This window comes from Archocentrus centrarchus, chromosome 6 (genome assembly GCF_007364275.1).
Source record: "Archocentrus centrarchus isolate MPI-CPG fArcCen1 chromosome 6, fArcCen1, whole genome shotgun sequence".
Taxonomy (NCBI): Eukaryota; Metazoa; Chordata; class Actinopteri; order Cichliformes; family Cichlidae; genus Archocentrus; species Archocentrus centrarchus.
In genome coordinates, this window is record NC_044351.1 from 1,803,116 (window position 1) to 1,830,909 (window position 27,794).

General features: G+C 45.5%; 3 protein-coding genes across 3 annotated transcripts; 2 read left to right on the forward strand and 1 right to left on the reverse strand.

The window, feature by feature from the left end:
* The first annotated feature begins 2,467 nt into the window (after nucleotides 1–2,467).
* tph2 (tryptophan hydroxylase 2 (tryptophan 5-monooxygenase)) lies at nucleotides 2,468–11,113 on the forward strand. The gene is made up of 11 exons (XM_030730914.1): nucleotides 2,468–2,710; nucleotides 5,242–5,376; nucleotides 5,473–5,656; nucleotides 5,926–6,026; nucleotides 6,427–6,494; nucleotides 6,574–6,770; nucleotides 6,902–7,037; nucleotides 7,148–7,274; nucleotides 9,013–9,108; nucleotides 9,286–9,419; nucleotides 9,554–11,113. Exons 1-11 carry the CDS (start codon nucleotides 2,546–2,548, stop codon nucleotides 9,726–9,728), a joined length of 1,518 nt encoding a protein of 505 aa, XP_030586774.1. The 5' UTR covers nucleotides 2,468–2,545; the 3' UTR covers nucleotides 9,729–11,113.
* An 8,472-nt stretch (nucleotides 11,114–19,585) lies between these two features.
* On the reverse strand, nucleotides 19,586–22,947 carry LOC115782091 (apoptosis facilitator Bcl-2-like protein 14). Its single transcript, XM_030732099.1, has 6 exons — nucleotides 22,851–22,947; nucleotides 20,473–20,614; nucleotides 20,314–20,391; nucleotides 20,113–20,171; nucleotides 19,784–20,044; nucleotides 19,586–19,680 (listed from the first exon to the last, which is right to left on the reverse strand). The coding sequence occupies exons 2-6, from the start codon at nucleotides 20,606–20,608 to the stop codon at nucleotides 19,657–19,659; spliced, it is 558 nt and encodes a 185-aa protein (XP_030587959.1). The 5' UTR covers nucleotides 20,609–20,614; nucleotides 22,851–22,947; the 3' UTR covers nucleotides 19,586–19,656.
* Nucleotides 22,948–23,790: 843 nt separating this feature from the next.
* Nucleotides 23,791–27,449, forward strand: snx20 (sorting nexin 20). The gene is made up of 3 exons (XM_030732098.1): nucleotides 23,791–24,431; nucleotides 25,005–25,147; nucleotides 26,661–27,449. The coding sequence occupies exons 1-3, from the start codon at nucleotides 24,374–24,376 to the stop codon at nucleotides 27,330–27,332; spliced, it is 873 nt and encodes a 290-aa protein (XP_030587958.1). The 5' UTR covers nucleotides 23,791–24,373; the 3' UTR covers nucleotides 27,333–27,449.
* The last annotated feature ends 345 nt before the right edge of the window (nucleotides 27,450–27,794 follow it).

Here is a 27,794-nt window from a genome sequence, read left to right on the forward strand (position 1 = left end):
AAAAATCTAAATTCTTGTCATAGATGAGCTTTATTGTCCCTGGTGCACACAGACATCAGCTGTCATTACATCAGCAGAAAAAGAACAATGCAAAGTTTATCCTGTCCTAAAAATAATAAATCCTGATCGAAGAACATGAGCAGACATCCTGTTACTGAACCATCTCATCTTCTCATTCAAAGGTCAGCGTGAAATAAAAACCTCCAGGAAGCTTCTCCCTGATAGTTCTGCCTCCATCCATAAGTCTCAGTTCAGGATGGAGCGCTGCAGACTTACAGGACCTGACCCATCAGTAACCATGGAGACCACAGTTTATCACTATAAACTGGACGTTTGGTTCAGGAGACCAGTTTAAGTAACCGTGCAGTGAGGCGTTCACGTCGGGCATCAGTGCATGCTGCGCGTGGATGATGGTAAATGTGTGCAGGGTTTTGAAGGATGCAAAAACCAAAATGACCCAACAAACTTGCACGGCGGTGAAGAAACAGCAGCCTTTTTACCTGTGGCCACACCCACCTCTCAGGTGCAGCCACTTCTCTTCACACTCAGTCGCCACACTGGTGGTAGTTATACCATGAGATTATCAGAACTTCAGCATCATACACAGATCTGACACCTCATTCAAAAATCTGAAATGAATGCATTACAGGTAAGGTCAGTATTTCTGCTTTATCAGAAGATGCTGAGCATCAGTCTTCACCTGCTCAGGTTCCTTCATCGTTCTCCATCTCAGAGGGAAAATTATCACATTTTCTTCCCTGGGAGAGAAACCTGATTGAAACTTTATCTCTGTGGCATCAGGACATCATGAAAACTGAAATCACTTCACAGCATTTTGTATTAAACTGCTGATCAGATTTAACTCGCTCCCTGAAGCCGTCGCTTTAACCAAACCTAACCCTGGAAAGGTCACAGGTCACCTGATGGCTGTCAGGAGGTGACGATGAAAACTAAAAACACGACTTCTTTAGCTACTGGGTGTTATGGTGGCACCGTCCATCTTCATATACAGTCTTTGGGGCTGACCTGCTGTGCTCAGACAACGAGTGAAGTTTATGTTTGAATTATTTCTGGAGTTCAGCGGTTATGGTCAGAGCAGCAGGAGGAAAACGTCCACGCTCCCGCAGGTCTGAGCTGCACCTGTAAACAGAGTGGGAGGGGCGGTGGAGCCGTGGGCAGCACCTCCACCCAGCTCAGCTCTGCTTCCATTAACATGAGGAAATGATTTGATTCATCTTCCATTCATAAATGTCACGGCTCCTCCTGTTTCCTCCAAATGTCACCTCAGCTGCTTTCATGTGACTGATGGATGTCCCCTCTCGCCCCCACTCCTCCTCTTCGCCTTCAACACCAAATATCTCCAATCAGAGGAGGAGGAGGAGGAGGATGAAGGTATCAGCTCATGAAGCTGCTTCAGAGCAGGAACAAAGCAGCTGCAGCTCCTCCTGATGCCTGATGCTTCTTTCATTTCCTGCATGGCAGGAAATTGTCTCAGCACGCCGCCGATAACTGCCGCCGCCATCATTTATCAGCCGACCATCAGCCGTCCATCAGCCCCCACCCCCCCGCACAGGTTTAATAGAGGAGGAGGCTGCTCTCCAGCCTCCATCCGTCAGTGAGTCTGAGGAGGAAACCATAAAATGACGTCAGGTGCTTCATCAGCTTTCAAATGTCAGATTTCTAAGTAGGGGTCATGGGGTCAGGACGTTATCAGCTGATCAGGAGAAGGCTCCTGTGAAAGGAACCAATCACCAAACATGATCAGTTTCATTATTGATCACATGATGAGTTTCTGTGGGTGAGGACCAGCTGTGATTGGGCCACAGGAGCAGGATTGATGAGTGCACAGGAAGGTAATTAACGTGTGAGAGAGCAGGAACCAGGATGACGATCGCCCCCATGCAGGTGAGACAGGGAAATGAGCTGAGGTGGATTCCTGCTCCAGGTGTTTTCCTCTGGCTTCACACCTGCTTATTCAGCACCTCCTTTAAACTTTCCAGGGCCAAATAAGAGGAAGTGCCTCCTGTCTGGGCTCCTAATGACCTGACCAGGTCACACCTGGCAAACCTGTGTGGCTCCACCCTGATCACATGATCAAGCCTGGTTACTAGTTCTTCACTTCTTTGATGAGTCCTTCTTGTCGCATGATGCTCAGGTAAACATCAGCAGGAAATCACTCAGGTTGCAGCCAGGGGGCGTGGCCACCCGATAAAAGGTGTTTTACTGTGTCATTGACACACCTGCGTTCTCCTTCGTTCACTCAGCAGATCCTCGAATCTTCTGCTCGTGCTGAGCTGCTCACAGCTCCGTGCGCGTGCGCGCGTGTGAGCTCTGATGATGAGACGTCATGCTGTCCCGTGTGTCTCCATGTGGGTGGAGCTTCTCCTCCTCCCTCCCTCCTGCGGGAGTATTTCTGAGGAGGCGGGCGGGCCGCTGCTCACAGCTCCCCCAGCCTCAGCAGCAGCCTCCTCCTCCTCCTCCTTCTGAGCGGCATCAGCAGAGCGGCAGGCTGGAGTCCTGGTACTCATACACCCACTGGTTCCCCATGGCGTCGGGCCACGTGATGAAGGACGACCCAGAGCCCGTGCCCAAGATGCAGCCCGCGATGATGATGTTCTCCAGTAAGTACTGGTCCCGGCGGGGGCTGTCGCTGGACTCGGCCATGTTCGACCACCAGCAGCAGCGGCAGCGGCACACCGGGGGTCAGATGGTGAGGACTGCTCTTCATCCTCCTCCTCCTCTCTGTGGCTCCTCTTAGGCTTACATCTGTCTGAGTAACCGAGTACATGTACTCGAGTACTGTAGCTGTCAGGACTTTATTGATTGATGATCAGTAGAAAATAATCCGAGTCAAAAACTTTTTAAGAAAACATATTTTTTTAACTTTTGCTGCAAATGTAATTTAAAGCTTCTGATCAGCAAAACTAATCAAGAAGTGATGAAGATTAGAGCGAGGACCCTCTGAGCAAGGCAGCTCAGCGCGTCATTCAGGCAGCAGAAACAGATCAATCAGTCTTTATTTCTCCTGACAGAAGCAGAGCGATCAGTTCAATAACTGCAGTAGTTTTAGTTATGGAGGACCAAAAGTGCCAAAACTAATAAATCAATAAATGCACCACAATTTTAAAAAGCTAGGAATTAATTAATTTATAAGATTGGACGTAAATGAATATTTCTGATTTTTGTATTTATTCTGGTTGAGTTTTATTTATTTATTCTTTTTATTTCAGTATTTATCTCTGTATGATTTTGTTCCTGTTGCATTCTGCTTTTCTCTCTATTTACTTCCACAAACTGTGATTTGTTTCTGTCTAGTAACAGAAAATCTCTAAAATAAAAAGATAAATGTATACATTTATAGTGCAGAAGAATGAATTTATGAATAAAACTGAAAATTAAAGAATATGCAGCCATAGATGGGGGAAATAACCAAATGAAGTGAACTTAGGAGCAGATTAAATCAGAAATATGAATTGTTGTATTTGGGGCATGTTTAAGAGGTCAGCTGACCGGCTCTCTTGTCTGAGGCCCTCAGGTTAACTGTTAAATTTTACCTGCATGCAGCCTTGCAGGCCGCGCTCAGAGAAGCAGACTGAAGGTAAAAATCCATCAGCGCCGACTCATGAAATGCTCAGAGGCTGCAGAGACACAGTGATAACAGAGGACACAGTTGTGCATTTTCTGTATCGTCCTTTGCAGTTAAAGTCCTTCAGTGAATGTTCTGCTCTTTGTTCTCCGTGATGTTTCTCAGGAACGGAGACCTGCGGCTGTTTGTCCATGCAGGTCCATCAGCAGCAGCTCGCTAACAGCTGTCAGAGGCTGCTGCGTGTGTTTAAACAGCAGCTCAGAGGAAATTTACTGCCGGCGGCATCAGATAACACAGCACAGCGCCACACCTTTATTAAGCCTGGCTTATCACATGGACTCTGATGGGACTGATAGCAGCCGAGTGTTTGTGTTACCATCCATCCATCATCAGCAGTGGACGATGGTCTGATCCTTTGGTTTATTCAGTGTACCCAGTGGAAAAATACTCTAATAAAAGTCAAATATTCTCAGAAAAATGTGTTCAAAGTAAAGAAAAATCAGCTGACCTCCTGCAGGCAGAATTTAAATTAACTGACAGTGGCAGTAGCAGGCTGGGAAAAGGCAACGAGCCAAAAAGAAATATGGAAAATTCAACAGCGGCACACACCTGGAAGCACATCAGCCCACTCCCCGGTAAAAGTGCAAACCTAAAATCCTACTAATGTCTTCTTCTACTTCTTCCAGCTGCTCCCTTTAGGGGTGCTACAGAGGACCATCTGCCACCATCTCCCCCTATCCCAGCATCCTCCTGTCACACCAACCCTCTCCATGTCCTCCTTCACTACATCCATGAATTTCCTTCTTCTTTTCCTCCTGCTCAGCAGCTCCATCTTCATCCTCCTTTGTCCAGTATCTCCACCCTCCCTCCTCTTCACATGTCCAAACCACCTCAGCCTCTCTGACTCTGAGCTGTCCCTCCGATGGTCTCATTTCTAATCCTGTCCATCCTGCTCACCCCCAGTGAAGATCTGAGCATCTCCAGCTCTGCCTCCTGTCTTTGTGTCAGTGCCACCATCTCCAAACCATCCATCAGGTCTCACTGCCATCCTGGAAACCTTCCCTTTCACTCTGGCTGCTCTCCTTTTGTCTCAGATCACCCCTGACACTCGTCTCCACCTGCTCCACCCTGCCTGCACTCTCTTCTTCACCCCTCTTTTGCTGGTTGACCCCAGGTATTTAAACTCATCCACCTTCACTCCCTCTGCTCCTTGAGTTCAGGCTCGTTAAACCTGTTTCATTCAGCGTGACTGTATCTGCTGAAAACCTTCATCTTTATTAAAATGATTTGAATGGTTTTCATACCTCTGCAGCCCAGCTTTGGTAGGAGCACACAGGTGATATCAGCTCAGTGTTTGAGAAGATTATTGATCAGAGCTTCAGTTTGAACCTGGAGCTTCAGGAACAAGATGCTGCTGCTGTTTATTTCATGGACTGAAGGCTGACTCACTGTCACTTCCTCAAGTATAAAGTGGCAGTAACATATGCAGCCCACCTGCAGTACCTTCAAGTGGGAGTGGCTAATGAGGCCCCCCAGCACCGAGTCAATGTTGCTTTTTCTGAGAACTGAGAACTTCACTGTGTCCTGACCCTGACCCACCCAGAGTTACTTCACTAACCCCCCATCCTGGTCTTTACCATGTTTGTTTCTGTTAGTCAAGGCGTCCGTCCTTCTGTCCTATCAACGAGAGGCCGGATAAAGAGGGCGCAGAGGATTCTGGGAAAACGGCAGTGGTGTTTTCTCTGAAGAACGAGGTCGGCTGTCTGGTCAAAGCTCTCAGACTGTTCCAGGTCAGGAAGTCCCCAGAAACAGACCCACGTTCAGACCTGTACCCCCTTTCCCTCCTCCACCCTTCACCCTTTCTTTGTCCTCACCTCCTCCTGCAGGAGAAGCACGTGAACCTGAACCACATCGAGTCTCGGATGTCGAAGCGAGTTCCTAACGAGGTGGAGATCTTTGCAGACTGCAGCTGCAGCAAGAAGGAGTTCAACGAGCTGCTGCAGCATCTCAAAGACCACGTCAACATCATGTCCTTCAACACGCCCGTACACGTGTGGTGTGCTGAAGCAGGTATGAGCACACTCACATACACGTAACACACACCTGGACTTCTGGAGTTCATAGTATTTATCAGCTGATTTCACTCAGTTTGTGATATTATTTACTTCACTTACACAGTAACAGCCTGACCCACTGTGGTACCCTCTAGTGGACATTAGAGGAACTGCAGTCCTGGGGGTTTGATTTAAAGTTCAAATCCAAATGTAAAAACTTTATTGACAGACCAACACAGAAACAAAACATCTGAACATTGTGCTGTTTCTCCGTGTTCTTCTCAGATGACGACGAGGTTCCCTGGTTTCCCATGAAGATCTCCGAGTTGGATCAGTGCTCTCACAGAGTCTTGATGTACGGATCCGAGCTGGACGCTGACCATCCTGTGAGCCTCGTTTCAGTTCCACTTTATTCATAAAGCCCTTTTAAAAACACGTCTGCAGCCCAAAGAGCTTCACGCAACAAGCAAACAAATCAAAGCTTTTACAACCACAACAAAGTAAATTTTCACAAAGTTAAACGTGAAGAGCTGAAGATGAATAAAAGTCAGTTGAATGCAGTGATAAAGACAGCTGACAGGCACAATATCGAATGATGTGACAGGTGTCGTTCACGTGTTGTAACTGCTTTAGAGGACGATGATATGACGATGAGATCAGGGGTCCTCCTACACTCGAGGCACGAGGAGCTCGGCTAAATATCCCGCCTTTTATTTGACTCCCCAAACTCCCGAGCATCATGGGATGTGTTTTTTACTCTGACTCTGTCTTCTTCCTTCCTGTCAGGGATTTAAAGACAACGTTTATCGCCAGCGCAGGAAGTACTTTGTGGAAGTGGCCATGAATTATAAGTTGTAAGTATGCTTGTCTCTGTGTGCTCATGTTAACCTCTGACATGTTTGTGACAGAAGATCTGTTTCCTCCTCCTCCCAGCGGGCAGCCCATCCCTCGCATCGAGTACACCGAGGAGGAGGTAAGGACGTGGGGGGTGGTGTTCAGAGAGCTGACCAAACTGTACCCGACTCACGCCTGCAAAGAATACCTGAAGAACCTGCCGCTGCTCACCAAACACTGCGGCTACAGAGAGGACAACATCCCCCAGCTGGAGGACGTCTCGCTCTTCCTCAGAGGTCTGTATCACTGACTGGCTCACCTGGATTCAGGTAGACGACCTTTAAAGGCTGTGTAATATCACTGCTCAGACGGCTAGGGATGTGCCAGAGCTAAACGTGTTGATGACCTCACTTCCGGTGTGTTTCAGAACGCTCTGGCTTCACTGTTCGACCGGTGGCAGGTTACCTGTCCCCCAGAGACTTCCTGGCTGGTTTGGCCTACAGAGTGTTTAACTGCACTCAGTACGTCCGCCACAGCACCGACCCCCTCTACACCCCTGAGCCGTGAGTACCCCTTCACCTCACCTCACCTCACCTCACCTCACCTCACCTCACCTCACCTCACCTCACCTCACCTCACCTCTCACCTGTGATCTTGCTCCTCCTGCTCTCAGAGATACGTGTCACGAGCTGCTGGGTCACGTCCCCCTGCTGGCTGATCCAAAGTTCGCCCAGTTCTCCCAGGAGATCGGTCTGGCCTCGCTGGGAGCGTCTGACGAGGATGTTCAGAAACTTGCCACAGTGAGTGTCCGCTGCTGCACACCATCGGTCACAGTGAGACTCTGAGGGGCTTCAGCTGTGTGGGAGCAATACGGAAGACTGAAGCTCCAAATAAGTTAAAATTAACAAGAACAAAAAAAAATCACTCTGTAATATTAAAGATAATAACAAAGTTTATGCCCTTAAAATTCCAAACATATTTTAGGAATAATTTTACACAGTATTATGTATTCATTATTATTTATGTATTCATTTATAAAATGCACCATTTTCTGATTTCATTTACTTTTATTTGCTTTTATTTTATATATTTTCCTGTATGTTTTTCTTCTTTTTTTCCCTTAAATTTCCATTTTTTAATCTAGTCATGGCTTCATTAATTATTCTGTATTATTTTCTTTTTGTTTTCTCAAAGCCTTTCCATTTCTGCACTTCCTTTTTTCTTTAGTTTGCAAAGTCTCATCTTTTGGCTGAACTGAAATAAATAAAAGTAACGGGGGGGTGAAAAGCAAATCAAATACAGAGATTAAAACACAGAAATTTTAAAATGTTTAATCATGAATAAATTACTGCAGGAATTAAAGAAAATACATAAATAAATACACACTGTTAATATTAAACAGGAAAGTAAATAAACTAAAAAAATAGACGCAAATTAAAATAGGATTATAATTTTGGGGTTGATTTTAGAAATTTGTTTTCTACAATGATGTTTCATTTTGGTGATTTTAATGCTATTTTTAAATTAATTAGTTTTGTCATTTAGTTTTGGCCCTTTCTGTCCTCCATAGTTTTAATACTGAACATGTGGTCACGCCCTCTGAAGGTCGGAGTGATCATTACAGCCCTCAGCGTGCCCTCTCCTTCATCCTCATCATCCTCACTGTGGGTTCACCCTAACTTTAAGGTGACATCACCAGACTGAGTGAGGCATGAGTCAAGCTATAAGTGACGTGTGAAAAGGTTAAAGGTCAGGGCGTGGTTCCTGGTGGGTAGTGGTGAGTCTGATTCTCACCTTATTTCATGATGAAGCATCACCTGATGGTGGCGCTACAAGAACATTTTGAATCATCAATAAATCATGTTTCACATCTTTTCAGTGTGCTGTCGCATTAAAGTGGATCTGCTCTGATAAAGTAATAGAGTAAATGTACTCGGTTACTTTGCAGCACTGTAACTGAGCACACCTGGAAAACGGAAACAATGATGATGAGAGGAGCTCTAAACACTTTTTTATTCTCTTGGATCTCCGTGATGTCATAGTGATGGGACAGAGGCCCTGCCCACCTGCTGTTCAGAGCTTCTATTCAATTTTATTCATATAGTGCCAAATAACAACAGTCGCCTCAAGATGCTTTATATTGTGGGTAAAGACCCTACAATAACACAGAGAAACCCCAACAATCAAAACGACCCCTGCTGGCACTTGGCAACAGTGGGAGGGAAAAATTCCCGTTTAAGAGGAAGAAACCTCCGGCTGATCCAGGCTCAGGGAGGGGCAGGATCAGATGAAGAAGGATTTCAGAATAAAAACATGTAGCTGGAAATGAGCAGGTCACCTTTAAAGGTGCTCACTCTGCCATCTTGTGGTACATACTGGTATTACACAAAAGTACCATCTCATTTGAACTTCAGCGGGTATCTCTTTAACGTTTGGACATTAGGTTATAGGAGGACCCCCAGACCTAAGAGCTCTACAAAATCCTTTTTGAAGAGATCAGTAACTGATCAATAACTGATCAAACCTCCTGTGTTTCAGTGTTATTTCTTCACCATTGAGTTTGGACTGTGCAAACAGGACGGTCAGCTGAGAGCTTATGGAGCCGGTTTACTGTCATCTATCGGAGAGCTGAGGGTAACACACACACACACACACACACACACACACACACACACACACACACACACACACACACACACACACACACACACACACACACACACACACACACACACACACATATGATGGAAGTGATCTTCTCCAGTGACTTTTCTGTGAGCTCACTAACCGGTGACTTGATATTTTTCCCAGCACGCCCTGTCAGAAAAGGCGTGCGTGAAGATGTTTGACCCAAAGACGACCTGTAACCAGGAGTGTCTCATCACCACCTTCCAGGAGGTCTACTTTGTGTCGGAGAGCTTTGAGGAGGCCAAGGAGAAGATGAGGTAAGTGCAGCAGCAGCAGAGTGGTTCCTGAATGCATCGTGGTTAAACCAGTATCTTAAAGTATTGAACAGGAATTAAATTCCCATCTGGACCGAGTGTATTGTGACTTCCTGTACATGCTTCCTGTCCCACAGGGAGTTTGCAAAGACGATAAAGCGTCCATTCTCGGTGTACTACAACCCGTACACTCAGAGCGTCGACCTGCTCAAAGACACGCGCAGCATTGAGGACGTGGTGCAGGACCTGCGCAGTGACCTCACCACCGTGTGTGATGCCCTGGGGAAGATGAACACTTACATGGGCATCTGAAGCTGACCCACTTCCCCTGTGAGCACCGATTGGTCGGTGACACACCACGATGCTTCTACAGGACATCAGCCACCATCACACATCCATCTATGCCTCTGAGTCGAGTGTAGCAACCACAGGAAGGTATCAGCTCTCATAATGGGTCATAGTCTGTATCACAGCTTCATGAATCCTTCACCGATGATTTACCAACCAGTTCAGGCGTCAGTGAGACCCTGTTCAGACAGGCAGCTGCAGATGTTACCTCATGAAGGCAGATGCAGGACAGTGTGAATCCACAGGAATACACGAAACCATCTACAGGAGCATTTTTGGGGACCTTCCTCCAGCTCCATCTCCCTGAAACTACATTCAAGTTCAACCAAACTGTTTCCCAGCATTGAGTTTGATGACAGAAGCTCCAGATCACGGTGCAGCGTGACCAGTGAGGTCAAAGCGTTCATCCAGTCGGTCAGCAGTGGGTTTTTTACAACCCTTAGGCCCATCAGACTCCCCTCCAAAGCTGCGTTCACACTAACCACAAGTTAATCTTTCACCTTGCCTTATGCAGCATTCACGCCCACATGTCACTCCAGAGTTTGAACACGGGCATTCCTGACAGAGGGAAGTTGGTGTTGTCTCAATGTAGAATAGACGAAGATAGTAGGTGGCCACACCGTCTTCTCCACGTACAGAGACTAGAGTTAACAGCCGGCTTTTCCAAACTAAACATTTTTAATCCATTCACCTGTCTTTCAGTTTGGATTTTTGAACTGTAACATCAACAAAAGCGCACCAGTCAGCTGTTGTTCAATGGAAAAATGATTTTTTTGGGTATTGGTTATTTGGTTTCGCTAGATTTTAGCTTCTCCTTCACTTTGGCGCCAAACTGCACAGGCGGCCGCGGCGCTCTGTAGGCAGTACGACCAAAGCAAAGTGACAGATCCACAGTTTAGTTCAGCAACATGTGACGTCGTCCGCTCAAACAAGGAGAGAAAACGTGAATCCTTATTCGCTCCTGAAAGTCAACTGGACGAGGAGGAGGAAGTCCAGTGACTCCTCTCACGTCCCTCTGAGCTTCCTGTCAGCAGGATCAGCTGATTAAATTCAAAGATTGCATCAAAGCGGATTCGCCTCTCTTTATGTTGCATCACTGCGTACGCTTCGTTTGTGATGTCACTGTGTGAAAACTTCCCCTCGTGTTTGGCACGAATGCTCAGTTTGAACAGTTTGGAGGTGCTGCCCTCTGACGAGCTTCAGGTATTGATGTGATGCGACTGAACATCTCTGAGTTTCAGTGAATCATGTGATCTCACTGAGGCTGAGATGAAGATGAGGAAGACTGAGCTTGAGGTGCTGCTGTGTTTGCTTCTGTACACGCCTGTAAACGATGAACCATTAAAGCTCCTGAGTGTTTGTCCTGCAGCAGATGTCTGTGTCTTCATTTGGTTTTGGTCTGCAGTGAGAACATCACACCTGCACAGGGAGAGCTGAATGTAGGACAGAGGTGGTCCGACAGGTGGATTTATCTACCTTTAAAAAAAGCTGCAGGTTGCGGGTCAGGCATTAAGGAAGGACAGCTGTTTCCTGTCTCCCTTGTTGAGGAAACAATGAGCATATAAAGGAAGCTGAAGCTCTTTTAGTCCAACATTATGGTGTGCTGACACTGCTGTGTCTTCACTTCAGGTTCTCTCCTGTTTTCAGACTGAACATTAACTCCTCTGACACCCACCTTCCACCAACACATAGGAAAGCGACACGGCATAAACTTCAGTCTGTATCTTCTGTTTTTTTAATCTGGGTAGGAAGCTGAGCTGTTAGACCAGCCTAACTGAGAGCAGTGGTCCAGGAGCAGCAGATGTCCATGGTCATGGTTTCTAGGTCAGATCTGCTAAATCTCTTTGAAAAGTCAGAGGTGAAAGTTGTTTTGTCAAGTCATTTCTGATTAGAACCTGAATGTTTCAGCTTCACACTTCATTTGGATGAGAAGTGAAAGTTGTACAGATGTCTTCATCACGTGGAGCTGCTCCTTCATGTCTTTGTTTAGTTTTTCATGTAACGTTTGACAGCCACATAACATCCAGCTGCACTGGCCTTCTTCCTTGCAGCACTGAGCATGTAAGAAGGCTCTGGGTTTGGTTCGGCTGCTTGTCTGAGTTGTTTGCAGAGGAGTTCGGGAGCTGTTAGACCACATTTGGAGAGGACATCTTTTTCTGGACATCTTATCACCTTTGAAGCAAACTGCTGGGTCTCCCAAATTGGTCCTGGGTGAGAGGCCAGACAAAGAGCAATTCCAACGACCCCTATGAAAAATGCATCAAGAGAGTAGTTTACCCTGCCTGGGATAAGGTTACCAGGGCCCCACCCTGGAGCCGGACCTGGGAGCTTGAGGGAGAGCGTCTGGTGCCCCGTGGTGCCCACCAGCCCAAAAAGAAGACATGGGCCCGCCCTCCTGTAGGCCCACCACCCACAGGAGGTGTTGTAGGGATTGGGTGCAATGTGTATCAGGTACCAGCCAAGGGCGGAGGCCCTGTCAGACCAATCCCCAGCTGGTGAGGCTGGCTACTGGGACATGGAATGTCACTTCTCTGGCAAGAAAGGAGCCTGAGCTAGTGCGTGAGGTCGAGAGATACCGGCTAGATATAGTCAGGCTCACCTCAGTTCATAGCCTGGGCTCTGGAACCAGGCACCTGGAGAGGGGCTGGACTCTGTTCCAGTCTGGAGTTGCCCTCGGTGAGAGGCGGTGAGCTGGGGTGGGTCTTCTTGTATCCCCTTGGCTTGCTGCTGGTGCATTGGAGTTTTCACTGGAGGACGAGAGGGTTGTTTCCATGTGACTTCGGGCTGGGGAACGGCCTGCCTGATCTGAACCCAAGTGGTGTTTTGTTATTGGACTTCTGTGTAAACCACAGACTGTCCACAATGAACACCACGTTTGAACATAAGGATGTCCATAAGTGCACGTGGCACCAGGTAACCCTAGGTCGCAGGTCAATGATCGATTTTGTAATCATATCATCAGATCTGCGGCCATATGTTCTGGACACTCAAGTGAAGAAAGGAGCTGAGCTGGTGGTGAGTTGGATCAGGTGGCGGGGGAAGATAATGGACAGACCCGGTGCACCTAAACGTATAGTAAGGGTGTGCTGGGAACACCTGGCAGAGGCCCCCACTCCCACCTCCAACAGAACATCAACAGCATTCCGAGGGAGGCTGAGGACAAGTTCAAATGGACCATGTTCTGCACCTCCATTGCTGAGGCTGCTGCTCAGAGTGTCCATCTGTTAGTTGAACCTCAGATTCAAGACAAATAATGTGGTTTTCATCCTGGTCACAGAACACTGGACCGGCTCTTTATCCTCTTGAGGATATTTAAGTGTGCGTGGGAGTTTGCCCATCCAGTCTACATGCACTTTGTGGGCTTGGAGAAGGCATTTGACTTTGTCCCCAGTCCCCAGTCCATCATCATTCCATCTCAGATTATCGTGGCCCTTCCGCTCGACCATCTCTGATTTGCTTAAAAGTTATAGTTTAAAATAGTTTAAAATGTAGACTTATATAATAATTGCGGTGAAATTTTAGCTTCACATATCAAATATAATTCTGAGAAAACAATTTTGTTAAATGATGCATATTTTTCATTTTCCAGACCAACTTTATAGATATGCACATTGCCCTGGATGAGTCTGATGATTCAGGAGTCTTCTTCAGACACTAAGGTTAATCATGGAGTTCCACAGGGTTCTGTGCTAGGACCAATTTTATTTACATTATACATGCTTCCCTTAGGCAGTATTATTAGAAAGCATTGCATACATTTTCATTGTTATGCAGAGCTTTACCTATCTATGAAGCCAGATGATACACATCAATTAGTTAAACTGCAGGAATGTCTTAAAGACATTAAGGCCTGGATGACCTCTAATTTCCTGCTTCTAAATTCAGATCAAACTGAAGTTCTTGTACTCGGCCCCACAAATCTTAGAAACATGGTGTCAAACCAGATACTTACTCTGGATGGCATTACTTTGGCCTCCAGTAACACTGTGAGAAATCTTGGAGTCATTTTTGACCAGGATATGTTCTTCAATGCACATATTAAACAAATATGGGTGGGTGTGGCTCAGGATGTAGAGCAGGTCACCTACTAATCAGAAGGTTGGCGGTTCGGTTCCTGGCTGCTCTGGGCTGCATGCAAAAGTATCCTTGGGGAAGATACTGAACCCCAAGTTGTTCTCCAACACAAGCGTTGGAGTATGAATGTGTGTGAATGTTAGACAGTGAGCACTTCGTTTAGATTCAGATGGAACTGCTTGTATGAATGGGTAAATGCAAATGTGTTGTACCATGGTTACGGAAAGTATTCAGACCCCTTTAAATTTTTCACTCTTTGTTTCATTGCAGCCATTGGCTAAAAAATTTCATTTTATTTCTCATTAATGTACACTCAGCACCCCATCTGACAGAAAAAAACAGAAATGTAGAAATTTTTGCAAAGTTATTAAAAAAAAAAAAACTGAAATATCACATGGTCATAAGTATTCAGACTCTTTGCTCAGCATTGAGTAGAAGCACCTTTTGAGCGAGTACAGCCATGAGTCTTCTTGGGAATGATGCAGCAAGTTTTCCACACCTGGATTTGGGATCCTCTGCCATTCTTCCTTGCAGATCCTCTCCAGTTCCATCTGGTTGGATGGTGAACGTTGGTGGACAGCCATTTTCAGGTCTCTCCAGAGATGCTCAGTTGGATTTAGGTCAGGGCTCTGGCTGGGCCAGTCAAGAATGGTCACAGAGTTGTCCTGAAGCCGCTCCTTTGTTATTTTAGCTGTGTGCTTAGTGTCATTATCTTGTTGGAAGGTGAACCTTCAGCCCAGTCTGAGGTCCTGAGCAGACTGATGCTGAAAAGCTAATTCATGCATTTATTACTTCTAGGGTGGACTATTGTAATTCATTATTATCAGGCTGTCCTAAAAGCTCCCTGAAAAGCCTTCAGCTGATCCAAAATGCTGCAGCTAGAGTACTGACAGGGACTAGAAAGAGAGAGCAGATTTCTCCCATATTGGCTTCTCTTCATTGGCTCCCTGTTAAATCTAGAATAGAATTTAAAATCCTTCTCCTCACCTACAAGGTCTGAATAATCAGGCACCATCTTATCTCAAAGACCTCATAGTACCATATCACCCCAACAGAGCACTTCTCTCTCAGACTGCTGGCTTACTTGTGGTTCCTAGGATACTTAAGAGTAGAATGGGAGGCAGAGCCTTCAGCTTTCAGGCGCCTCTTCTGTGGAACCAGCTCCCAGCTTGGATTCAGGAGACAGACACCCTCTCTATTTTTAAGATTAGGCTTAAAACTTTCCTTTTTGATCAAGCTTATAGTTAGGGCTGGATCAGGAGACCCTGAACCCTCCCTTAGTTATGCTGCTATAGGCCTAGGCTGCTGGGGGGTTCCCATAATGCATTGTTACTTTTCATTCACCTCTTTTTTCTCTGTTTATATCCCACTCTGTATTTAATCATTAGTTATTATTAATCTCTCTCTCTCTTCCCCAGTGTGTCTTTTGTCCTGTCTCTCCCCCCCTCAGCAGATGACCCCCCTCCCTGAGCCTGGTTCTGATGGAGGTTTCTTCCTGTTAAAGGGAGTTTTTCCTTCCCACTGTCACCAAGTGCTGCTCATAGGGGGTCGTTTTGACTGTTGGGTTTTCTCTGTAGTTATTGTGGGGTCTTTACAATATAAAGCATCTTGAGGCAACTGTTGTTGTGATTTGGGGATATATAAATAAAAGTTAATTTACCTGAACTGGTAAATTTACTCGCGACCCTGAAAAGGATAAGTGGAAGTGAATGGATGGATGAATTAAAAAATGAACAATACAGCATTTTCATAAATTACAATTCCTGTAGCATTCATTCCAGCAGTTGGCATACAGAGTACCTGATCCTGCTGCTGAAGCAGGTATGAGGGTTAGGGTGGACACTGCAGCTTGGCCTGTCAGGACAACTCACCTGAAATGAGCTACTGATCCCACCGGCATTGCTCTTAATTGTTTTGCTATATTTGTTTTTACGTACGAAATATTTTGCATCAGTATCTTTGTGTCTTTATTCATCTGTGTTTTTTAAACTTAGCCTGAATTATGTGACTTCTTCAGGCCAATGAGCATGTTTAGAAAGTGATGAAATGAAAATGGCATTTTTCTTCATTTTTTTTGACCCAGAATATAAAGTTAAAGTATTTTAAAGGTTTCAACAGGTTTCATTTTGGATTATAGTGAAATACATGTACCATTCAGTAATTTTGTCTTTTTGCAGTGTGAAGTTTTTTTATTAGTGTGTGCTGAAATGTGGGACTTTCATTTTTCTGATGTTGTAAACAGGAAGTACTCCCACAGTACAGATCCTGATTCAAACGTTCTGAAAATGTGATGATTTTAGAGCGACCGAGCTGTGATGGTAGAAGTCTGTCTGCTTCCTTTCTTATCTCCTTTAATAATAACAATGATCATGATAATAATAACAATGACAACAATAATAATAACAATAATATATTTGAATAGCACTTTTCACAGACAAAGGTCTATAATACAGAATTTAATTCATAGGAAGTGAAACATAAAGCAGCTCTGTGGAAAGAGCAGCATGTGAACGTGGCCTCGGTGTCAGCAGAGTGAAGAATAAAGGCGAGACCCACCCACAGTGCAGCTGCTACCACTGATCCTGCAGATGTGGGCATTGATCCGATACCACGGGGCCAGCGTGGCCGATACTTTTGAAACTGTTTTTTTTTTTTTTTTTTTTTTTTTGCAGAGCTGGGGCGTAAATGTGCCGTCTTTCAAGCACTTTGGGTCAGATTCTGTTGTTTAAATGTGCTGTATAAATAAAACAGACCTGTTACAAAAAGGTTTTTATATTCAGACTTCCTCTGAGTGACTCTTCAGGGACACCCATTAATGGCGGTTTGCCTCTGCGGTCCTCGTCTTTGGTCATTTTGTCTAGGTTACACTTCAGTGGCCAGGAAAGGAACAGGCCACAGGGATCTGTTCATTTTAAGGCCAGCAGTAACCTGTAAGAACCACTGAAGAGATGTAACACTTATCCACAAGGTTTCCTTTGCTGTCACAGTTACACAATTTAAACTTGCAGACTTTCCTATTAGTACATTCAGGACTTTCCTGTATCACACTCTCTGCCTAAACAGGGCTCCCTGCACTTCCTCTTTTCATCTCCACACACAGATCAGCACAGCTCATCTTCACTAATTTATATTTTCTCATTACACTGATTAGATTTATACCCGATTAGAATTAATATGATTAGAATTGATTAACTATTAGCAAAATCACATACAGATACACTTTGTTATAGTGCTCTGTGTTACTCTAACCATAAGATGGCTGAATGTTCAGTCCTTTGTTGCACTCTTGGATCGAGATAAGCAGGGCGGGCGGGGGGGGGTCTCACACCTTTTGACACTAGTTTGAACAGTTTGAAGCCAATTTAAAGACGTTTTGTTAAGACAGATAAGCAGAATTACAGGAATCTAAACAAGATGAAATGAAAGCATAAATGATTTCCATCTCAGTTTAGTAATATTCCTCAGAAAGAAACAAGAATAATGAGTCAACCGCTTAACGTGAGCATCCAGAGAACTTTCCAGTGCAACACCAGGCTGCTCACAGACGGTTACAGAAGAACATAAAGACCCAATGGATAGCTAGCCAATCCTTAATAGTCGATAAACAGTCAGTCAAAAGGAAAGTGTAGAAAGCACAAAGAGTAACACAGCTGAAAGTTATCAGCATAAAAATGGTAAGAAATGTTATCAAAATTGCCAGTTAGAGTGAGTGGCAGCAAATATGGAGAAAAGAAAATAAGTCCCAAAGATGAACGCTGAGGAACCCCACAGGACAATGTTGCTTTATCAGACACAGACTGAAAAACTGTCAGTAAGATATGAAGAGACGGGGCGCCTGGGTGGCTTAGTGGTGAACCCGGCAACCACATACATATGCCACGTTGCGGTGCGGGCGGTCAATAAAAGCCGCTGTGGCCAAAAATGCAAAAAAACAAAGATATGAAGAGAACCAGTCCAGTGCAGACCAGGAATACTCACTCTATCAAACGCTGGGCTAATCTCCAACACAGAGCAATCACCACCATCTGCAACCATCAATCATTTGTAACTTTCAATCGAATACATTTTATGTTAACCTGGTTCAAATTTATCAAAAATGTTATGCGTCTTTAAGAAAGATACAAGCTCCATTGCATGTTGCAAGACATCAAAAGGAAGGCCAGATGGAGGAGAAATGCTTGCTCCAACTTTTTTTTTTTCACAAAATAATTGAGGCATCACAGTCTTATTTTGAAAAAACGGGTATACTGTATGTGGAGATGTAGGCGATACCGCTGAGTTGATGAAATCCAACAAGATTTGAGAGTTTTGCTTACTAGATGAAATAAGGACTGTAAAATAATCGTTTTGAGCATTCTTAACCAAGTCGTTAAAAACAGGTATATATATATGCTCTTTCAGATGCAACCTGTAAACTTTGTTTAGTGCCCTTTAGGATACACAAGACCAAAGAAACAGAGACACACTCCACGTCAGGTGTGTCTCACTGACTGTGGTTTGTGTGGATAGATATGTTGTGTATTTTTGACCTAATATTGTTGTTTTCAGTTAGTGGGTCACCTCCTTTCAGCTTGTTTATTCTCAGTGTTCACAGGTGCAGTTTAAACTGGCAGGTGCTTCCTTTAAATTGACCCTGTTTCTGACAGTTTGGCCTCTGGTGCGTCAAAGAGTTGTAAAAATCATTTAAATGGTAGACGTGACTCATAAACACTGACAAAATTCACCCCAAACTGAAACTAAGGACAATTTTGTTGGTACAGTACAGATGGTAGTTTTTTTATTTGTGAAACTGAAGTGTTTTAGTGTTTTCCACCTCTGAGATTTCGTTTCAGTGAACTGGAAATACAGGCTGACAGAACAGCGCTCGTCCTCGCTCCTCTAACGTCCACTTGAGATTCCTTATTTTTCCACTCTGAATCATTTTGTTTTCACCTGCTGACTTCGTAAGGTAAGGTAGTAACAGATCACAGCCTGGATTAAAAGCATGCACCTGTAGCTAGCATCTAAGGTCATTTATCCATTTTAAGCATCTGTAAATCTCGAGGTGTTCCCCAGTATTCGATTCTTGGTCCTTCAGCTGTAAACAGTATGATCACCCACCTGGTGAGTCTTACCTGTTTTAACTCTGCTTTTGGTCTCTACCAGGCAGCTCTAAGGCACCAAAACCTGCAGTTCCTCTGCCGTCCAGCAGGGCGGCAGCCCGTGAATCAGTCCCCATAGACTCCCATGTTAAAACTTTCCAGCAGAAATAAACATGTTTACAGCTGATACAGAAACTGCTTTAGTCTCTGTGGATAGTTTCCCCCTTCATAACAGCTGTACGGGGGAGGATGTTTCTATAACTCATCTGTTTAAATTAGATTAAGGCTTAAATTTTGCATTAGGGGTGTGGCCTCTCTGACTGACAGGCGGATGGTGACACAGGCGGCTGTAGCTGCTAGCTGTCTGCTAGGCTTCACCTCAGCTAACTGGAGTCCCTGAACTGGACTCCTGGACTGTGTTTGTGCTGTTGGAGCCTTTTGGAGCATTTTTAATGCAATTATCTGACCAATAATATGGCTGCTGCAGCTTCATGGGACTAACAGAACGTCCAAGAAGGCGGAGCTTCAGTTTGCTGAGTGAGATTCTGGGATTTTACAGTCAGCTTCATACACAAAGACTCTCAGAGAACCCTCACCGAGTCAGCATTTGAGTTTTTATTTAAAAAGTTCATTAAAAAAATTCTATTTATACAAAAAAATATAACAGTTGGCTCAAATATTTAGGAATTCACAGCATGGTGACCTCCACCTGGAGATTCTGTGGAGGTCCGTGCAGCTCAGTCAACGCTGAAAGCTTCAGCCTGGACAGAGAGAGACGACACACCCAGAATTAATTTTAAATCACAGAAATAACATTAACATCAGTGACAGTTTTAATTTTAGCCCTGCTAATGCCAGCCTCACCCAGCCCCCGTGCTGCTCGACCCAGGCAGAGTGGCTCTCCTCGATGTATTGTGCTCCAAAGCTCAGCAACCTCCTTTGGTGGACAATATTTAAGGATGACAGCCTGCTGGTCACCTCGAAGGCCAAAGCGATCTTCTGCCTCTGAATCTGAACCTCCGAGGCTTCTGCCTGGTCTGTCTGGATAACCAGGTTCTGCACGCTGGAGGTCAGCTTCTTAAACATGTTGTAGTTCAGGTCCTGGAGGTCTATGCTGTCTTTGATCTGCGCAGAAACACACTGGTGTTTAGTACTGTGCTGATCTGCTGGATGCATCTACGTATTAAACACACCTTCTTGTCGATGTAGTCTCCCTGCGCTTTGATCAGCTCCACCAGTCTCTGAACGATGTCTGCAGCACAGCGAGACCCTCGTTAAAACGTGACTGAATCAAAAGCATTCAAACATCCTCACCATGTGACTCAGTTTGTTTTCCTCCAATTAAATATCAGCATGCTTCACGGGAACTTCCTGCTGTAGCTTTGGAGACTCACCATCCATGTTTGCTTGAGCGCTCATTTCTGAGCAACGGAACATCCTGTTATGCACGACATCATAGGTGGAAGGCTCAGCTGAGGAACAAACCAACAAGTCAATGAGACGAGCCAAATAAGACGGATCTCCTGTGAGAACAAGTCATTTCCATAACCAACCTGAAGAAACACGTTTCACGGAGCAGAGCATGAACTGCTCAGATACCACCTGCTTTGACCTCTTGTTGCAGTACTTTTTCAGCAGCTGGAACACCTCACTGCTTCCTGCATCATCTTTGGCTCCTCTGCTCGCCATTTTCTGCTGCTTAGAGACAAAGAGAAGAAGTCATCCACATTCAGAAGCCCGTCCTCCACAGGAAGCTTCAGAGATCCAACATCAGCTGATCCTGGTTCTGCATAAAACCAGTCAGAGTGAAAAAGCCGTGTTTGCGAGTTTGGTATGTGTTTAATGAATGTTGTTAGCCTGTGCAGGGTCATTGAGAGGGTTCATAATGGTCGATGAAACAGATTTTCATCAGAGTAAATCTGCTCAGCAGCATCTGTCTGTGCTGCAGGTTCAGTGCTCAGGCTGCACTCTGAAGCCTGTTAGGGTATTTATTCCTGCTGTAACGCTCAGAGGGCATCATGAACTGAACGAGTTTGGTAAAAGCTGGGTGCTGAGAGCACTTTCAGCACCCAGCTGCATCCAGCATGGGTGTGACATCACCTGCTGTGACCTCACCGACCCTTCCAGCGGTCTGTTTGATCGCCATACCGGCATCTCTGAGTTCGAACCACTAAATCTGCTGCTTGTCTCTGAGCTCTCATCAGTAATAAGACTCATAATGAACTCACTTATTTACCACATTGACTTTATCTTACTCTATGCTGTACTTACTGTATTCTACTGAACTTCCTCTTGTTTCCTGATTGCTGCACCAGCTTTTCTCTGTACAAATGCAATAAACTGACCTGAAGCTCAGTCTCAAGTTGTCCTCCTGCAGGCTCATGTGATCCAATCAAACTGATTCATGCAAAGCTAACAAACAACATTTCTTCAGAGCCTCGATACAGGCCTGCAGGTCGACAAGTTGGAACAAGAAGCTTCAGCTCTCACCTTTGCAGGGAGTTCTGATGCAGAACATAGGCAGAAGGAGTTCATGCAGTACGGTTGAACTCTTGAGCGACCAAGCTGTAGTTTGGACATGAGGAAATATTTTAAAGGTTTGAAATCTGCCATCATCCACTGAGAAAAGCCTCTAAAGTGAAACGCAGACCAACATTTCACACAGCTTTCCATCATCCTCACCACACCAACACAGCAGCTCCTGAGAAGACTGAAAAGCTAGAGGCCATTATAGGAAACATTTCAGGTTTAAAAATAGACATTTAAGGGCTTAAAGTCATCATTGTGCCAGTGCTGAAAAAGAAAAACATCAGCAACACGAATGATGATCCATCAGAGCCGGTGTTGTGCCAAAAAGTGATCGTCTGCCAGAAAGTGATCGCCAGAAAATGATCGCCAGAAAATGATTGCCCATATTTAAACTGTTGTAAATGACTTGCTGACCTATAATCTGTGAAAAATATGTCAAACATTTCTCTCGTGAATGATATCAAGTCATTTTGAGTAAGAAACAACATGTCTGTCACAAGGTAGACGCTGCAATCAGTTTTTGGCAGAGACTTTTATATATTCTTTATTTATCAGGGTAAAAACTGCGATTGGCCAGATTTTTAAAGAGAAATCTGGCCAAGAGGGCAGCAGAAATCAGAACAAATATGACATTACACTCTATAAAGATATTTTCAGTGACCAAAGAGGACTGGATTTATTATAATGTACGTGCAATAACTCAGAGTCATAAACATACTTGAATAACAGGTCATTTCTTCATTTTATATCTAAGCCCTTTATAAATCTTATTGACTACACTCTATTCACCAATATGAGCAAATACATTACACATAAAAGCACACAGAAACATCAAAAATCACTTTCTGGCAGACGATCACTTTTTGGCACAACACCGGCACCCCGGCATCATCAGTCCGCTTTCAGAGCCCCAGAGGACGCCATCGCTCCACACAGTGCTGACTCATCTCACGGGACAGCGCACACATGAAGATGCTAAGCACGTAAATTTGATTAATACAGCACATTTACGACCAACGGGCTTTATACTAAAAATACAAATAAATGAATTAAAAAGCAAACAACAACAACCTGTTCTCCAACCACAGCTCCAGAGATCAGCTGCTTGACAAAAAGCTCTTTAGATCAAATTTATAGACAGTCACAGGTGACGCTTGTCTGACCTGGGAGGTCCTTTAAATTTGAATTTAAACTTTTCTCAGAGGACCTCTGACGGTGTATCAGCAGTGAAACTTCATCAGAGTCCTCCAGCACCACCGCGGATCAGCTTCATCACCGAAAAACTTCCACACAGCTAGAAAACAGCTGCAGGGAACCTCTGACGTGTCTTATACTGTCCCCGACGTTATTACAGGTTATCGGGCAGGTAAGTGTAAAAGTAAAGCTCGCCATCCCGACTCACCGTCTGCAGGAGACAAGCGGAGGCTGAGGAGTGAAGGTTCAGCGTCCGCTCAAAGTGCCTGCAGGGATCAGATCGGAGGTGAACCGGGTGAAGCAGCGACCAGTTTCACTTTCAGTTTCCTGTCGCTAAAGAACAGCCGATCTGCTTCCTCATGCTGCGACCCGAAAAAAGCAGCGGGAAGGTGGAGCTAATTAAACTATTTTAGTTCTGCGATCAGTTTTCATCTTTTTCTGAAGTCTAGTTTTCATTTTTATTTCAGTTACTAAAATGTTTATTTTTTCCACGTCGTTTTATTTTTAGGCAGCAGGTGGCGCGGTGGTTAGCACTGTTGCCTCACAGCAAGAAGGTCTGAGTTCGAATCCACCTTTCAAACCACCCGGGCCTCTGTGTGTGGAGTGCGCATGTTCTCCCAGTGTCTGCGTGGGTTTACTCCCACAGTCCAAAGACATGCAGTTAGTGGGGTTAGGTTCATTGGTGACTCTAAATTGCCCATAGGTGTGAATGGTTGTCTGTCTCTGTGTTACCCTGTGGCAGGCTGGGGACCTGTACAGGGTGTACCCGGCTGCCTCTAGGCTCCAGCACCCGGCCACCCACCCCCATCCGTGACCCTGAAAAGTAAAGCGGAAGAGAGTGGATGGATTTATTTTTAGTTTAGTTTTAGTTCACTCTAAGAACCCTGCTCTAGGTCAAAGGCCAGCTGCTATTATGTAGAGGACTGTGCTGCTTGTGAGCTAAAGTGGATGACCTCTAATCTCCTGATCCTGGTTCTGTTGGAGGTTTCTTGCTGTTAAAATCAAGTTCTTCCTCCCCACTGTCACCAACCGCTCACAGGGTCATCTGTGGCTTCTCTCTAACATTGTCTGATCTCCTTACAGAATGAAGCACCCTGACCTGATGGAAATAAAGTTAAATTACTAAAAGTTTATTTTTAGAACAGCACTGTGTTACTGGGTGGAGTTTGAAATGACAGTGTACCTAATAAAGTGGCAAATGAGTGCGTTGATTGTGGGTGGCGTAAAATGTCTCCACATGAGACTGTTACCTCTGACCTTTAAGCTCCTCCCTGCCCTTGTGCTCACCTTAAGGTGGACATTAAAGCTTTGAGAGTGCCTCCCACTGAGGAGCTTCATGTGAAGCACACACGCCGCCTTCAGCTGGTTAACCCCACCCGCCTGCTGCTCCTAGAGCTGTAAAACAAGTGCCTCTCTCCCACACAGTTTACCACATACTTCTCTTTGCTTTCACTTCCCCCCCCAAGTCAACTTCCTCCTGCCTGCACTCGTCTGTCAGCACGCAAAACGGCTACATGTTCTTCTGCATATTGTAGGGGCACTCTGAAGGGCTGCTGGAGCTTTTTAACCTCTCACTGACCTGCAGGAGCCACACTGACAGCTTTTATCTCTGCAAGATGAACAACAGTCAAAAATAATGAAGAAAAGCTTGAAAACACAGCTGCACATCACTGAGTGAACATCAGGAGGATAACTGAGCTTCTCTGGTCTCGGATCAGCTGTTTGGACCTGATGGCAGAACCACAGAGGGGAGCTGAAGACCTGACTGAGATGGAAACAAAGACTCCAGGTTCTACTCTTGTTTTATCATGTAGTCCTGTCCTCTTTCACCTTTTTAACCCTCCTTCCTTTTCTGCTAAAGGGGCAGTTCAGCATGTAGTGAGAGCCCTTCTTCTCTCTGTTCAGTAAAACATGAAGCTCAGGAGCAAAAACACCTGAACTCAGACAAGAAACTCATACTTTAGATTCACAGAAGAAACCATCATGTCTGAAATGCTGAAGCGAATCTTCCACAAACGGTTCAGAAGCTGCCTGAGAATCTGTCCAGTGTGTCACTGATCAATTACCTGAACAGCAGAGAGGTCTGAAGCAGTGAATCCATCAAGCTTTATGGAAACTCGACATGAAAAACACTTTATTAGCTTTATTATGTCAGATATTTAATGTTTTTAGCCTGTGATTACATCAGGAACAATGAAAAGACGAGCTGGAGTGGATGCGGGTTTCAAAGTGGCTTGCAGCTGCTAAAGCAGCATGCTCAGCCATCCACCTGTCAGTCAAAGAGGCCACGCCCCTTGACACGGGAGGACAGTCCCACAGGTCGATGCTCAGTTTGTTAAATGCATGATTTCCTGTGTTTCAGAGGAGTCTCCCAGCTGTTCCAGTTTAACCACTAAAGAGCTTCAGCAGAACTGGAGGGCGGTGAAGCAGCGAGAGCGACCCGTCAGGCTGCTGTTTGAAATCCCCTCGACTCGGATTGTTGAGCACACTGTGCATAAATATGTGGTGAGACACCGAAACACACCGGCACCTGTATTATATGCTTCCTTCACTCAGTGTAGCGCCACCCAGTGGTTGAATCCATTCACAAACATCTTCTCAGAGATGACCCAACTGCTTCTTCATGTATCTCCTGCTCCAAACACTCAGTTTACCACTGTTTTTCACACTCTTGGCTCTGTGATGTCAGAGAGGTGATAGATCTTCTGTTTGTGAGGCCCAGCCAATCAGAAGAAAGTATTGGGGGGGGGGTGAAGCAGCTTGTTTCAGACACGGGAAGCTGAGGGGCAGAATGGCTCACCTTTAAACATTTCTAAGCAGCAGCTCAGGTTCAGGAAAGGTGAGTTTTAACCTGAGGAGGAGGAGTGGTTGTTTGAGCAGTAAACAGAAAAATTGCACTCTGGGTCATGCGGTCTTTATGAGGACATATTTTAGCTAATAAGTAATCTAAGTAAACTGACCAGCTTTAACACACCTGTCTGCACTCACCTTTACACTTGCTGGTTCTGTTTACTTCAGCCTGCTGTGTCAGTCCCAGCAGCCTTCCAGCCTTTTTATTGGACCCCACCTGTGATGGTCAGATGTGTCCACTGGAGCTTATCTTCTTAAACCAGGTGAAACTACAGTTAAACTGCAGCCTTATTCAGTAAAGCAGCTGAAGTGAGGTCCAGCGGATCACTGGTGGTAACCCGACCCTGTGATGTGCAAACATGTATTTTAAACCGTTCCATCACGTGTTGGCAAAAAGAGAACAAAGGAAATAATTATTCCAACTGACACCTGAAACTTCCTGCACGCCTACGGTGGCCCAGAGATAACAAACAGCTGATGCTGTGCTTCTGTTTGTTGCTGTAGTGGTAGCTGAAGCTGTAGTTTGAAACTCGCCTCAGAGATTCAAACTCATCAGAGAAAAGATGCCTGCACAGTGTTCACCTGTCGAGCAGCACCACACTACATACAATCCAAGAGGAGTGGCAGCAGTGAGAGTAGCAGCAGAGTGAATACAGGGAGCGAAGGCTGACCTCAGCAGCGTCTCCACCTGCACTGTAAACCATGAAAGCTGTGACTGTTGTGATTATAAATAAAACTGAATTGAACTAACAGAGCAGGTGTGAGGTTAAAAACACACACAGACACACACACACAAACCTGCAGGGTTTCATGGGGTAAAGAGCTGCTGTCACGGTGGAGATCTCCTTCCATATCCGAGGTCCATGCTCTCTGTGCCTGTTCTCCTTTTTTTTGTCCAGCCTCTGCATGAAAGCGAAGTTCAAACAGTACAAATGTCTGCAGACTGAAAACACCTGAGCAGCTCTCTGACTGACTGTTTTATCTTCTCCTGGTTTAGTTTAGACTTTAGGGTGAAAACGTCATGATTCTTTGTAGACGAAGAATCTGCTTGACCTTTGACCTTTAGGCTGTCAGGGGTGGACTTATGGATTTTGGGCCCTGGGTAAATGTGGACCTGACTCCCCCTGATCCCTCCAGACTCTAACGCTGACTTCCTGTTTGTTCCCAGCTCTATGAGGTCGTGGTGATGCGCTCTGGCAGTTTCGATTCCCGCCGTGTTTCGGTGGAGCGCCGCTACAGCGACTTCTCCCGTTTCCACCACCAACTGCTGGAGGAGTTTAACGAGGAGCTGGAGGAGGTGCTTCTGCCCCGCAAACTGCTGACGGGGAATTTCTCCCCGGAGAGCATCTCGGAGCGGCGCCTGGGGCTGCAGGACTACCTGGCGAAGCTGTACGCCACGCGCTGCGTCAGACACTGCCCTCACTTCTCAGCGTTCTTCACCGAGCAGGAGCAGCGGCGGGCCCACGGCCTGCTGCGGGCGGGGCAGTTCCGGGCGGCCCTAGAGCTGCTGCAAACAGTGCTGGACATCCAGGAGAAGCTGTTACCGTGGCAGAAGCCCACCCTCCTCGTACCGACCCTCGCCGCCCTCGCTGTCTGCTACCGGGACCTGGACGAACCAGAGCGGGCGTTCCCCATCGCTCAGAGAGCGCTACCTCCGGTGAGACGCTATGGACTGAAGCGTTACAGACCGCCACTGCTGGAGCTGTTGGTGGACCTGGGATACCAGCTGGGCCGTCCTGTGGCTCAGCTGCAAGAGGAGCTGACAGCTCTGAGAGACGCCGAGCGTGGAGAGGCGTCCTCCTGCTCCCTTAAGGAGGTGGTGATCCAGGAGTTCATCTGAGGAGGAGGAGGCTGAGACCAGAGCTGACAGAGAGAGAGCAGAAGAGGAGGTGAGCGGAGAGGTCAGCCGTCAGCGGGGGGCGTAACACCACGCAAATCTCTTGCAGTGAATCAAAGTTTTGCACTACTATCCTTTAATAAAGTATTTAAAAAGTGTTCTGGCTCCTGTGCCTGATGTATGATGATATAAAAACGTTATTATCACGGGCTGCATACAGGCCCAGAGCGAGTTAAACCAGGATAAAACAGAATGTATAAAAATATATACACCGTAAAAAATAAAAATAAGTAGATACATATAATGAAGATGGTGAGTATTGCACTTGGTGAATGAATGTTGGATATTATACAATATAGGGGTGATAGATGTTGTTCAGTATGAATAATATAATATCGCACAGAGACGTGGGTATTGCACACAGTAGGTGAGTGTGCGAGTTCAGGCTGGTGATTGCTCTGGCAA

What these genes read in the sequence shown, in the direction of transcription:
- tph2 (XM_030730914.1), top strand. Translation starts at nt 2,546, where the DNA reads ATGGCGTCGGGCCACGTGATGAAGGACGACCCAGAGCCCGTGCCCAAG. An exon ending in GTGGCCATGAATTATAAGTT is followed by an intron (nt 6,495 to 6,573) that starts GTAAGTATGCTT and finishes TCCTCCTCCCAG; the next exon opens with CGGGCAGCCCATCCCTCGCA. An exon ending in GAGGCCAAGGAGAAGATGAG is followed by an intron (nt 9,420 to 9,553) that starts GTAAGTGCAGCA and finishes CCTGTCCCACAG; the next exon opens with GGAGTTTGCAAAGACGATAA.
- LOC115782091 (XM_030732099.1), bottom strand. Translation starts at nt 20,608, where the DNA reads ATGGCGAGCAGAGGAGCCAAAGATGATGCAGGAAGCAGTGAGGTGTTC. An exon ending in CGTGAAACGTGTTTCTTCAG is followed by an intron (nt 20,392 to 20,472) that starts GTTGGTTATGGA and finishes TTTGTTCCTCAG; the next exon opens with CTGAGCCTTCCACCTATGAT. An exon ending in TCGAGCAGCACGGGGGCTGG is followed by an intron (nt 19,681 to 19,783) that starts GTGAGGCTGGCA and finishes CTCTCTGTCCAG; the next exon opens with GCTGAAGCTTTCAGCGTTGA.
- snx20 (XM_030732098.1), top strand. Translation starts at nt 24,374, where the DNA reads ATGGCAGAACCACAGAGGGGAGCTGAAGACCTGACTGAGATGGAAACA. An exon ending in GATGGAAACAAAGACTCCAG is followed by an intron (nt 24,432 to 25,004) that starts GTTCTACTCTTG and finishes CCTGTGTTTCAG; the next exon opens with AGGAGTCTCCCAGCTGTTCC. An exon ending in ACACTGTGCATAAATATGTG is followed by an intron (nt 25,148 to 26,660) that starts GTGAGACACCGA and finishes GTTTGTTCCCAG; the next exon opens with CTCTATGAGGTCGTGGTGAT.